Source organism: Triticum aestivum, chromosome 1D, assembly GCF_018294505.1.
Source record: "Triticum aestivum cultivar Chinese Spring chromosome 1D, IWGSC CS RefSeq v2.1, whole genome shotgun sequence".
Classification (NCBI taxonomy): domain Eukaryota; kingdom Viridiplantae; phylum Streptophyta; class Magnoliopsida; order Poales; family Poaceae; genus Triticum; species Triticum aestivum.
This window is the reverse complement of record NC_057796.1, coordinates 492,584,726-492,599,008: the sequence shown is the minus strand read 5'-3', so window position 1 is coordinate 492,599,008 and position 14,283 is coordinate 492,584,726. Positions and strand designations below refer to the sequence as shown.

The 14,283-nt window shown below is 39.6% G+C and overlaps 1 protein-coding gene across 1 annotated transcript; it reads right to left on the bottom strand.

Annotated features, from left to right (window-relative positions):
* Positions 1 to 2,414: 2,414 nt before the first annotated feature.
* Positions 2,415 to 4,298, bottom strand: LOC123183387 (uncharacterized). The gene is made up of 4 exons (XM_044596183.1): positions 4,205 to 4,298; positions 3,900 to 4,053; positions 3,013 to 3,122; positions 2,415 to 2,890 (listed from the first exon to the last, which is right to left on the bottom strand). The coding sequence occupies exons 2-4, from the start codon at positions 4,041 to 4,043 to the stop codon at positions 2,752 to 2,754; spliced, it is 393 nt and encodes a 130-aa protein (XP_044452118.1). The 5' UTR covers positions 4,044 to 4,053; positions 4,205 to 4,298; the 3' UTR covers positions 2,415 to 2,751.
* Positions 4,299 to 14,283: the final 9,985 nt, after the last annotated feature.

The following is a 14,283-nucleotide window of genomic DNA, read 5'->3' as shown; positions in this document are numbered from 1 at the left end:
ATCAGGTATTTGAAGAAGTTCATGAATTCACAAAAATATAACAGAAAAGGGAGATAAGAAAAACACACGGAAATTCAGCAGAAAACAAAAACGGACAAACATATCCCAGAAGGTAACATGGGTCGGCAGCCCACTTAGGACCTAGCGAGGAGGTTGTACGTGTCGCCTTAAGCGCTATATAGAAACAAGCCTTGCGTGATGCCTAACAAGCAATGACACAAAAACGTGCCGGAGAATGTGAAATCATACGGATGAAACTTAAGTAATTCTCATCAAGCTGAGAATTAGTGACAATTAATATGGATTGGAGGGAGCATTTTTGTTTCCTCTGACCAATTGACCAGTTGACCTTTGACTTGATTGATTGTTAATTGCTGACTGTTGACCAGTTAACCTTTTCAAAAAAATCATGGGTTTGATAACAATCATGAATTTTAAAAAAAATGTGAAATTGAAAATGTCCATGAGTTTGAAAAAAGTTCATGAACTTTGAAAATAAATCACAAATTCAAATTCAGAAAATCTGGAAAAATATTCATGAATTCAAAAAATTGCAAAAAGGATAATACATAGAAGTTCATATTTTTTTAAAAACAATCATGTATTTGAAAGATGTTCATGAATTCAAAAAAATATAACAAAAAAGTGAGATAAGAAAAACACACAAAAATTCAACAGAAAACAAAAACAGAAAACATATCCCAGAAGGTAATATGGGCCGGCAGCCCACTTAGGACCTAGAGGTAGTACGTAGCGCCTTAAGCGCTATATAGGAACCAGCCGTGCGTGATACCGAAATCACTAGTTGAGGAGTACTCATTGCAAAGATCACTCCAACTCCTCAGATTGCGACAAGTGACACGCCACTTGTCGCAACCTGGGAGTTTTCCCTTTTTTCGTAGATCCGTTTATTCAAAACATTTTATCTCTCAAACCGTGCGTCCAAATCTCAAACCGCTTTCACCGTTGGATTCCTCGCGTCGAGATCTTCAAAACTAGATCCCATGTTGGTAGGTTTTGACGAATATTTTTTCATGAAAAAACCGGCCAAAAGAAACCGGACAAAAAAACCAAACCGGGAGCACGGGTTTTTTCCCTTTCCAAAAGAGGCACGCCCGTGACTCTCGCGAAAGCACACCCGTGCCTCTGCGAAAACAAAACCGTGACTCTCGCAAAAGGAAAACAACAGAAAACACATTTTTTCCGTTTCTGAGAGGCACGGCCGTGACTCTCGCGAAAGCACATCCGTGCCTCTCGCGGAAGCAAAACCATGACTCACGCGAAATGAAAGAAAATAGAAAACGCGTTTTTTTCCTTTTCGAGAGGCACGGCCGTGACTCTCGCGAAAGCACAACCGTGCCTCTCGCGGAAGCAAAACCGTGACTTTCGCGAAAGGAAAAAAAAAGAAAACGCGTTTTTTTCCGTTTCCGCGAAAACAAAACCGTGCCTCTCGCGAAAGCAAAACCGTGACTCTCGCGAAAGGAAAAAAAAGGAAACGCGTTTTTTCACGTAAATTGTTTTTCGATTTTTTTTGTCGGAAAGCTAAGGAAGATCGGTGGAAAACCAAAACGTCGAAAAAACCCGTTTAAATAGCTGAAAACGCGTGCAAAAAAGAAGAACAAAATCCGGAGGGAGCGCCCAGAGTGCGACACATGGCGAATGGCTGAGAGCGCGTCAAATGGCGCTGATCGTTGCGAGGCTCCCGAAGGAGCACTCGTTAATTAGTGACTCCCGCGTGATGCTTAAGAAGAAACGACACAAAAACGGGCCGGAGAATGCGAAATCGTACAGATGAAACTTAAGTAATTCTCATCTACTCCTCCATTCTTAAATATTTGTCTTTTTTAGAGATTTCAACAAGTGACTACACATGAAGCAAAATGAGTGAATCTACACTCTAAAATATGTCTATATACATCTGTATGTGGTAGTCCATTTGAAATCTCTAAAAGGACAAATATTTAGGAAAGGAGGGAGTAGCTGAGAATTGTTACTACCTCTAGTGACAATTAATATGGATGTGAGGGAGTATTTTTGTTTCCTCTCTCTAGAGTATTAAGAAAAGTAGAAGATTGCAAAATCTGTAACCTCTCTCCAGATTATTAAGAAGAGTAGAAGATCGAAAATCTAGAACAAACTTGCCAGTGTTCTCTTGTTTAGCACTTGGAAGGGAAAGGTTGCTCCTTTTTAAGTTGCACCTGTTACCCCATGATTTTGAACTGAACAGGTTTGTACTCCCTCCGTTCCGAATTACTTGTCGCACGTATGGATGAAACGTGCAGAATGAATAGGTCAAGGCAAGCCGGCCAAATGGTGATGTAGAAAAAAAAAACAGGGCAGTCATGAAGTGAAAAGGATCCGAACAAGACGAGCCCGCCCCTTGGTGACCAGAAAAACACAGAGCAGTCACAAAGTGAAAGGATCTGTTACAAGGCGTCACACAAATTAGCTTCAGAGAGTGAACACTTCTAAGTTGATTGCAATCACTTGGAGCCGGAAGCACTTGCAAAAACACCAGCAATGCATGACAGTACGATACAAGCCATGCAAGTATGTTTGCATCAAGCTACAGTTTCATGCATAATCTACTGGAATAGATAGATAGAGAGATAGATAGCTAGATAGAGATATAATAACATGATACCACAAGGTCCCATAGCATATCTAGTGCTAGCTAGCCAAACTGCAGAGGTCATAATTTAACTTAAAACATCTGGGGCAATCTTTGGTTCTCATTTTTCCCATCAGAAGTCACTTGTTTTCCTTGGTAACAGCCTCGGCTTCTACCCCATCGCCACCAAAAGCAACAGCGGCAGCGACATAGACAAGTGTCAACTTGGCAGCTCCAACAACCACAGTCTTAGCCGCACGTCCGATGGACATCATGCGCCTGCAGGTAGAGGTAGGGCAACTGGTCAAATTATATGAGATTATATGTATAAACTCCTGTCAAACAAACAAAATGGAAAATAAGGAAGAAAATTGATCAAGTAACTTTGTATCTTCACGTACAGTAGAAAGACAGAGGGTCCTGCTTCCTTTTGGAGCTCCGCCAACTTATCTAACGCCGCCTTCATCTCCTCCCAGTCCAGCTCTTCCTTCTTCAGGATCTTGCCAGCACGCTGGATTGATAAAAAGAAGCGACATAGCTAATGGTCACTGTACTTGCTTTGCATACCACCAATCATTAAGTAAGCAAGCTGATTGCAACTAGTAAATAATTAAGAAAGATGAGTGAAGTTCGATTCGATATGTACAGAATGCATGGTGCATGTGTATCAAACCAGTCACAGAATCATACTTGCCGTATATGGATAAATGAAGTCAAAGAATCATACTAGCTAGCTAGGAAGATAAAGAAACCACAGCAACATGCATCTCAACTCGTTACTATTTGCTTGCTAAAGGGATGAACAAAAGGTCATCATGCTCGGATCAACCAGGAAAAATGATGCTGCTTAATGATATAAGTAATTTGCAAGCTGTCCTGTTGCTAGTAAGTCAGGATGTACAGCTTGAGGTCAGATTAAACAAGCACAGTACTACTAGCATACATGACAATGCCAAGCAAGTAAGCAATTTTGCTCTTGTTTCTAGTAGTCTATCTATCTAGCAGCTAAATAGAAGAGACACATGCATGTTGCTGTTTCGATTGCACATGATTCAATCATCGCAGGCTACATCCTTGATGCCGGCAGATAAATCATGAGATAAAAGATGCCAATTTTTGTTTAGATACCTCGATGGAAAGCTAAATTTGCTCTTGTTTCTAGCTAATAGAAGAGACAAATGCGTGCTAATGTTTCGATTGCACAGAATACGATTATGGCTGGCTACATCCTTGATGTCTTGAGATGGATCATGCGAAAAAAGATGTCAATTTTGGTTAAGATATATACCTCGCCGGAGACCTGGCTGGAGAGCTGGCGGGAGCGCATGAGCCTGCTTGGCGCGAGCCGGCGTCCCTCCTCCGCGACAGCCGCCTGCGTCCGCTGGAGCAGGGAGCCACCGAGCCTCCTGGCCGCGCACCGAATCGCCGCCATCGTCGCCGGCCTGCCAACAATTGGTCAGGGAGGGATTAGGATGACAAATCCGGAACGAATCACCACCGCCGGCCGCGGCACCCCAATGCCGTACCGCCACACACACACACCATCGATCAGGTTGCAGCCGTGGAGATTTCGATGGGTTTTGGTGAGCGTACCTTGCGGATGTGTGGGAGGCGGCTAGGGTTCCGCGTTCGCCGCTTCCTGTCGCCTGCGCCTCCGCCGAGAAGAAAGAAGGGGAGAGTGGGTGGGGGAAGAAGTGGGTGGTGGTCTCTTGCGCTCTCCGGGACTATATAATCTTGCGAGCAGGCCCGGCCCAGTGCACTTCTTGTTCTTTTTCTTGGAGGTTTCGGCCCTAATGCTTATCTTGTTCTTTCCTTCTTCTTTCTTTTTTAGCACAGTACAATTGAAGTCACTCACATACACTCATACCCCTATAAACGCATGCCCCTATGAGCACCTCCGAAAGACTGAGCCAGCATAACATCTTGAGATTTTACAAAGTCATCACAGACGCCTCACAGTCGACGGGAATGTCTCCTCCCACTGAACGAACTTCGTCGATAGCCTGAAATAAGTCCAGATATAACACGGGCACCAATGTCAAGTCTACAACTTGAACCCTGATGAGCTAGGGATGCCGCTGTCCTCCTATAACTATTCAACCACAGGTTCGTTCGCACTAAAATATATATTTGGTAGCCATGTTATATCTCACCTTTTGTGAGACCGAAGAAGCACTCGCCTCTAGAGATACATAGCGGGCCGCGTCCAACTAGCAAAGAGGTGCGCTATCCCTAGCGGTTTTGCGAACCTTCTCTGATGCTTCAGAAGGTTCCATCCGGGTTATTCCCCTTTCTTCTTTTTTTGTATTTTTCTGTGCTAGTTTACCGGTTTTCTTTTTGTTCCTTTTATTACATTTCTACTTATTTTATGTTCGTTACCTTTCTTTCCTTTTTTTTAGAATGGACGTTTGACATGTTTTAAAAAAGAATTGCTTAACACTCCTCAAATACATTGTGAAAACGTTTTTATGAATTGCACAAACATTTTTTTACACCACACAAATAAACTTTTACATTCCACAATGAAAATTTTCAATGCGAGGTAAACATTTTTAGAAACCAAGTATATTAGCATTTTCTATGCTAGCTTATATGTTTTCTTTCTGTTCCTTTTATTACACTTCTTATTATTCTATGTTTGTTACCATTTTTTCTTCTTATTTTACTTTGGCCACAATTGCCCCTGTCCCACAGACAGGAAGGAGTAATAGTTTGTGGGTTTGGAAGATACTGACGACAATACTTTGGCCACATAGAGGGATGCTGCAAATAATAACATTTCAGGTAATGATGATGCTTCTAATGTGGTTCCATATGTTCTGAATACTGATAAAAACACTTTAGTTCATATAACTAAGAAACTTGGAGTAGTTGATTCGAAAAATGATAATCATCATAGTCTTGCTGATACTATTAAATTGCTTGAGACTTCTAGTAAAGAAATTTTTTATGCAAAATGTTGTGACAAGAAAATTTCTACACCTGACTATAGAATGGCGAGGATCTCCTTGGTAGCTTAAATACTAACTCGAAGGAGGAAAATGCTACAAGTTTGTATGCTAGCTTTGAAACATCTAATTTAATTAAATTAGATGGTAAAAGCCTTAAGGTATGCCCCCCTATTTTTTGGGTTGATCTAGCAAAAAAATAGGGCTAGACTCCTAAGCAAAGATATAGTCATGTTAGGAATCTTTTGGAATTTTATGGGTCTAGAACGCCCTAAAAACAAAGATTCCTAAGAGAATTGATTAGTGAAAATACCGTCCAGTTCATAGGTTTGTCTGAAACCTGACATGTAACATTCTTTGAAATTCTACAATTTCCAAACAACACAATCTAGCTGATGTAGGAGGTTGTTATTAAGCTCATTTTCTCCATTCTTAAATTCATAAAAAATTAAACTTCATGATTTTTCTTCTCCAATTCCTGAGCATTTTCTTTAGATTCAAAAACATTTTTGAAAAATTCAGAACATTTTGTTTTAATTCAAAAATATAAATTCCAATTTGTTAACACTTTTAAAAAAATTCAATGTTTTCTATAATCGACAACTATTTAAAAATACTATTATTTTATTTATTTATACTTTGACAACAACTACTTGTTTAAAGACACCAAGAGCATCTTATAATTGAACGTTATCGTGGAAAAACAATACATAGTACAATGAAAAGGCAACAAAACACAAAAATGACCAATAAAGAAATAAAATTACATCTAAAACCATATTGATCATCTTCTTCGTTCAACTGTAGGTCGCTCGCCGGAGCTTAAAAGTGCATTGAGCCAACTGTAAGACTGGAATAACCACCCGCTGCTCGAAACTAGATGTAGTAACTCGCTCAAGTAATATCGGTTGGGGCATCATTGCACGCAATGCAGGCTTGCAATCCTTCACCATCAATCCACATGGTTGGGAAAAATGGGGCATGCCGCTGAACAACTCGAAAGAAGAGATCGAAGTCACCACACCAAGATCAAGCCAGTTGGTTTCCTTGATTGACGCACTAACTACCAAGATTCGAAGACGACCAACAAATCTGACAACACCTACACTTAACAATTAGAGAGGTTGCGGATTCGACTCCCATTTCTCAATTTTTTTTCCTTCCTTTCCCTTTTTTTGTTAGATTAGAGGTCACCGTCGTTGTGCCTTTCATTTTTCTTCCTTCCTCAGGTTGAGGACTGGCTATGAAACGTGATAGCATAAAAACTACTCCATAAGACGTCGTAGGTTTCAATTCTCTTTGTGGCGAATTTTCTTTAGAAACTTTTATTTTTAGTTCCTTTGATATCTAGTTATTTTATTATCATGCCATCTCTTTAGAAAACGGTGCGCTTGTTCTATTTTTTCTTTTCACAAAACAGGCCCGATTCTTTCTTCTTTATGAAGCAATCGCATACCCTATCACGGTCAAACCCATGTGGTTCTTTTATTTTGTTTAGAAAATGTTCAGAATTTTAAAAGGTGTTCATGATTTTAGGCCAAGGAAGATGAGATGGAGGTTGATGCTAGTGCTGGGGAGAATGAGGAGATGACTTGGAAGAAGAAAATCTGGATTTCCTAGGTGGTCAGGAGAAGGTGCAACTCTCTTCGGTTTCAGAAGATGGAGTACTAGAAGATCCTTGTTCCCAAGAATCATTTGGCACTCAAGTGGTGAATGCCTTTGCTGCTAGGAAATATTGTGGAAGTGCCAGGTCCGCTGCAACTGCCCCTATCCCTGAGATAAGAAGGACTGTTAGTTTGTGGGTTCAGAAGATACTAACAGAACCACTTTGGCCATGCAGAGGGTTTTATTGTTGTTTTTAATTTTGTGGCTAGTTATTTTTTATTTTCTTTTTTTCTGGGTGTTGTCATTTAAAAAAATAAACATCGAATATTGTTGAAATACATGTAATTTTATTTTATGAATTGTACCAACATTTTTGTATACCACGCAAACAAACTTTAGATTTCATAAAAAATCAATGAGAGATAAATATTTTTGAAACTAAGTATATTAGCAATTTTTTATAATTACACGAATATTCTTACAATGCGCGGGAACTTGAAAATCAGGAAAAAAATCCTGAACACAGTACAATCGAAGTGAGTCACATGCACGAGCATACACTCACCCCTATGAACGCACGAGCACACACCCTACCTCTATGAGCACCCCCGAAAGACTAAGCCGGCATAGCATCTTGAGATTTTACGAAGTCACCAGAGTCGCCTCGCAGTCGACGGGAACGTCTCCTCCCACTGAACGAACATCGTCGAAAGCCTGAAATAAATTCAGGAATAACGCGAGCACCAATCTCAAGTCTAGGACTTGAACCCTGGTGGACTGAGGATATCACTGTCCTCCTAACCATCCAACCATAGGTTCGTCCGCACTAAAAAATATATTTGGTAGGCATGTTATATCTCGCCTCTAGCGATACATAGCGGGCCGTGTCCCACTAGCAAAAGATGTGCGCTACCCCTAGCTGTTCTGGGAACCTTCTCTAATGCTTCAGAAGGTTCCATCCGGGTTATTCCCCTTTCTTTTTCTGTGCCAGTTTATTGGTCTTTGTTTTGTTCCTTTTATTATAGTTCTAATTATTTTATGTTTGTCATGTTGTTACTTTTTTTCTTCTTATTTTACTTTTTTTTCTCCTTTTCTTTTCTGGAATGGACGTTGACATTTTTCAGAAAAGGATTGTCAAACACTCCTCAAATACATGTCAAAACATTTTTTTATGAATTGTACGGGCATTTTTTACACCACACAAACAAAATTTTACATTCCACAAAGAAATTTTTCAATGTGAGGTAAACATTTATATAAACTAAGTATATTAGCATTTTTTTAATAATTACATGAATATTCTTACACTGCGCTGGAGCTTGAAAATCAGGAAAAAACTTGATGAACTTCAGGTCAAGGTGCTGGGGAGAATGAGGAGATGACTTGGAAGAAGAAAATCTGGATTGCCTTGGTGGTCAGGAGAAGGTGCCGCTCTTTATGGTTTCAGAAGATATAGTAGAAGATCCTAGGTCCTAAGAATCCTTTGTGGAAGGACGTGGACGTCGACGTGGCTTGTGAATAGGCATTTTAAAACAATTACGGTTTAGGCCTGAATAAATGTGAAATAAAATAAAGTTTCAAGCACAAAACCTAAATACACTAAGCTCAACAAAGTGATAGCAAGATATATAACTTCAAGCGCGAAGGCTATCACAATGTAAGCGCATAAGTAAATGGCTCGAGTAAGAGATAACCGAGCATGCGATGTTGGGAAACGTAGTAGAAAACAAAATAAAAATCACCCTACGATCACCCAGGAAGAATATGAAGATGCATAACGGGTTTGGATCAACGATCATTACTGACTCCAGGAGTGCAGCGGAAGTAGACGAGTCGGTGTAGATCGTACTTGATGTCCCTCGAACATCGATGACGATCCCGTGAACCGCCCTCAAATGATCCCTCTAACGGAAGACCGAAAGCACGGCCTCTCTACTTGATTGCAAGCGTACGGTCTCAACGATCCGGTAGCTCTTCGCCGTCCAAAGCTAATCATCGCTAGAGAATTAGAGGGAAGAGATTAGAACCACACGGGGCTTCTAATTATGAGGATTAGAGGTGGCTAGGGCTAGATCTAATAAGTCAACTAGGACCAACAAGAACTAGAACTAGATCAACTAATGTGGTCCCATCTGTTCTGAATACTTATAAAAGCACTTTAGTTCATATAACTATGAAACTTGGAGTAGTTGATTTGAAAAATGATAATCATCATAGTCTTGTTGGTACTATTAAATTGCTTGAGACTTCTAGTAAAGATATTTTTTATGCTAAATGTTGTGACAAGAAAATTTCTACACCTGACTGTAAAATGGTGAGGATCTCCTTGGTAGTTTAAATACTAACTCGGAGGAGGAAAATGCTACAAGTTTGTATGCTAGCTTTGAAGCATCTAATTTAATTAAATTAGATGGTGAAAGCCTTAAGGTATGCCCCCTATTTTTAGGGTTGATCTAGCAAAAAAATAGGGGTAGACTCCTAAGAAAAAAAATACTCATGTCAGGAATCTTTTGGAATTTTATGTGTCTGGAACGCCCTAAAAAACAAAGATTCCTGAGAGAATTGATTATTAAAAATAGCGTCTAGTTCATAAGTTTGTCTGAAACCTGACATGTAACATTCTTTGAAATTCTAGAATTTCCAACCAACACAATCTAGCCGATGTAGGAGGTTGTTATTAAGCTCATTTTCTCCATTTTTAAATTCATAAAAAATTAAACTTCCGGATTTTTCTTCTCCAATTCCTGAGCATTTTCTTTAGATTTAGAAACATTCTTGAAAAATTCAGAACATGTTGTTTTAATTCAAACATATATATTCCAATCCGTTAACACTTAAATGTGTCGATATTTTCTATAATCAACAAACATTTAAAAATAATATTCTTTTATTTATTTTTACTTTGACAACAACTACTTGTTTAAAGACACCAAGAGCATCTTATGATTGAATGTTATCGTGGAAAAACGATACATAGTACAATGAAAAGGAAACAAAACACAAAATGACCAACAAAGAAATAAAATTACATCTAAAACCATATTGATCATCTTGTTCGTTCAGTTGTAGGACGCTCGCCGGAGCTTGAAAGTGCATTGAGCCAACTATAAGACTGGAATAACCACCCGCTGCTCGAAACTAGATCTAGTAACCCGCTCAAGTAGCATTGGTTGGGGCATCATTGCATGCAATGCATGCTTGCAATCCTTCACCATCAATCCACATGGTTGGGCAAAATGGGGCATGCCGCTGAACAACTCGAAAGAAGAGATCGAACTCACCACACCAAGATCAAGCCTCTTTGTGACGAATTTTCTTTAGAAAATTTTGTTGGGAAACACAATAATTTCAAAAAAAATCCTACGATCACGCAAGATCTATCTAGGTGATGCATAATAACGAGAGGGGAGAGTGTTGTCTACGTACCCTCATAGACCGAAAGTGGAAGCGTTATGACAACGCGGTTGATGTAGTCGTACGTCTTCACGATCCGACCGATCGAGCACCGAAGGTACGGCACCTCCGCGATCTGCACACGTTCAGCTCGGTGACGTCCCACGAACTCTAGATCCAGCTGAGGTCGAGGGAGAGTTTCGTCAGCACGACGGCGTGACGACGGTGATGATGAAGTTACCGACGCAGGGCTTCGCCTAAGCACTACAACGATATGACCGAGGTGGAAATCTATGGAGGGGGGCACCGCACACGGCTAAGACAACTATCAACTTGTGTGTTCTAGGGTGCCCCCCTGCCCCCGTATATGAGGGAGCAAGGGGGAGGCCGGCCGGCCCTCATGGGGCGCGCCCCAAGTAGGATTCCTACTAGGAATCCTATTCCTAGTAGGTTTCCAACAAGGGAAGAGAGGGGAAGGAAGGAGAGGGAGAGAGGGAGAAGGAAAGGGGGGCGCCGCCCCCCCCCCCCCTTCCCTAGTCCAATTCGGACCCAAGGGGGAGGGGGCGCGCGGCCTGCCCTAGCCGTCCCTCTCTCTCTCCACTAAGGCCCATGTGGCCCATTAGTTCCCCCGGGGGGTTTTAGTAACCCTCCGGCACTCCGGTTTTATCCGAAACTTCTCCGGAACATTTCTGGTGTCCGAATATAGTCGTCAAATATATCAATCTTTGTGTCTCGACCATTTTGAGACTCCTCGTCACGTCCGTGATCACATCCGGGACTCCGAACTACCTTCGGTACATCAAAACACATAAACTCATAATACCGATCGTCACCGAACGTTAAGCGTGCGGACCCTACGGGTTCGAGAATTATGTAGACATGACAGAGACTCACTTCTGGTCAATAACCAATAGCGGAACCTGGATGCTCATATTGGTTCCTACATATTCTACGAAGATCTTTATCGGTCAAACCGCATAACAACATACGTTGTTCCCTTTTTCATCAGTACGTTACTTGCCCGAGATTCGATCGTCGGTATCTCAATACCTAGTTCAATCTCGTTACCGGCAAGTCTCTTTACTCATTCCGTAATGCATCATCCCGCAACTAACTCATTAGTCACATTGCTTGCAAGGATTATAGTGATGTGCATTACCGAGAGGGCCCAGAGATACCTCTCCGTAACACGGAGTGACAAATCCTAATCTCGATCTATGCCAACCCAACAAATACCATCGGAGACACCTGTAGAGCATCTTTATAATCACCCAGTTACGTTGTGATGTTTGATAGCACACTAAGTGTTCCTCCGGTATTCGGGAGTTGCATAATCTCATAGTCATAGGAACATGTATAAGTTATGAAGAAAGCAATAGCAACAATTTAAACGATCATAGTGCTAAGCTAACGGATGGGTCATGTCAATCACATCATTCTCTAATTATGTGATCTCGTTCATCAAATGACAACTCATGTCAATGGCTAGGAAACTTAACCATCTTTGATCAACGAGCTAGTCAAGTAGAGGCATACTAGTGACACTCTGTTTGTCTATGTATTCACACATGTACTAAGTTTCTGGTTAATACAATTCTAGCATGAATAATAAACATTTATCATGATATAAGGAAATATAAATAACAACTTTATTATTGCCTCTAGGGCATATTTCCTTCAAATTTTATTTTTAGTTCCTTTGATAACTAGTTATTTTATTATCATGCCATATCATTAGAAAATGGCGGGCTTGTTCTATTTTTTTCTTTTCACAAAACAAGCCCGATTCTTTCTTCTTTATCAAGCAATCGCATACCCTATCACGGTCGACCTAGTGTGGTTCTTCTATTTTGTTTAGAAAATTTTCTGAATTTTAAATGGTGTTCATGATTTTCAAAAAATATTTATCAATTTTTAAAATAACTAATTTTAAAATATTTCACGAATTTTAATATTTTCATGGATTTTGGAACTATGTTCATGAATTTGAAAAGTGTCCACGAATTTAAGAAACGTTCATGAATTAAAAGATGTGTTGGAAAGTTAAAAAATGTTCAAATTTTGAATATGGTTCATGATTTTGAAAATGTACATGAATTTGATAAATATACATGAATTATAAAAACATACAATTTAGAAAAATTGTTTGTAAGTTTGAAAAAATGATCATGAAATCCAAAAACAGCCATGATTTTTAAAAATGTTCACAAAATTTAAAAAACATGAATTTAGTAGGTTTCTACCCAACTGGGTTGCACCCTGTGGAGATTTTGTAAGTTTTCTTGTTCTTTCTTCTTTTAATTATTTTTTCTTTGTCGGGACTATATTTTGGAAAGACACCCAAAGGCATCGTATAACTAAAAATCCTATATCTCACATTCTACGAGTTTGAAGAAGCACTCGCGTCTAGCATTCATAGCAGGCCGCATCCCAATAGCAGAAGAGGTGAACTAGCCATAGCGGTTCTGGGAACCATCCATGCAGTTTTAGAAAATTTTGTTTGCCTTTTTCCTTTCTTTCTTCAATGATTTTCTCTACTGGTTTATCCGTTTTCTTTCTCTTTTTTGTTTTATTTATATTTTTAAATATCCTTTCCACTTTTTCTAAATGCATGTTGGTATTTTAACAAATATAGGTCGAAAATTTTCAGATAGACGCTAAAGATTTTCTTGCTTCTCGACACTTATTTTTATTCCCATCGGTTTCTTGCGCTCTCTAGAAGGTCCGGTGTGCCACCTTATACTCTTCCCAGCAGACCCAACCCAAACCGTGTGCTTTTTCTAATTTTTCCATTCGAAAAAGGGCCCCGATTCTTTCTTCTTTGGCAAGCAATCACATACCCCTGCAGCGTCCGACCCATTGCAGTTTTTCTTTTGTTTCTTCCCCATCGGTTTTTTCTATGTTTTCTTTACTAGTTTTATCTGTTTCTTTGGCGTCTTTTTCCATTTTCTTTTCATACTTTTCATTTTCACAAAAAAATTAATTCATGAATATTTTTAATTTCTGAATGTTTTCCAAATTTGTGAACTTTTTAGATTTGAAATTTCTTCCAAATTCATGATCTTTTTGAAATTTGAAGACACGTTTCATAAGTTGTAAATATTCTTTTCAAATTCATAGTTTTTTACATTTTGAATATTATTTAAGATTCACAAACATTTCTATAATCACACATTTTTAAAAACCTTAGGTGGATTTTCTAAGTTTTTTGAAGTTATAAAATTTCTAAACAATGTTTGAAATTCATGAGCATTTTTTATATATGTGACTGTCTTTTCAAATCATGAATATTATCAAATTTACGACTATTTTTAAGAAATGAAAAAATCATTCAGAATAAAATCAAGCAAAGTGTTTTGTGAATCCAGTTTTTCTTAGCTTACTAGGCGAATACTTTTTAATCGTGCAGAGGAGCCACGCGGGGTGCTAATGGGCCAACATAAATGGCTAGAATAGGTGTGTGTTTGCTCATTGTTCCCCTCCTATTCAAAGACGCTATCCGAGCTAAGTGCCGCTCAAAACGGTGCTTGGGCTTTACATAGCTGGCCCAATTATGAGGATCATGTGTGAAATGTATGCCAACTTAATGTCTACAATGTTATTTCTCACTTAATGCGAAGCACAAGCACGGGTCACCCACATGGATCGATGAAAGTGGTCGATCCAATATGTGCTAGCGAGCAGTTTGGGGAAGCTTCTGAGGGTCGGTTCGCGGAACCCTCCGCA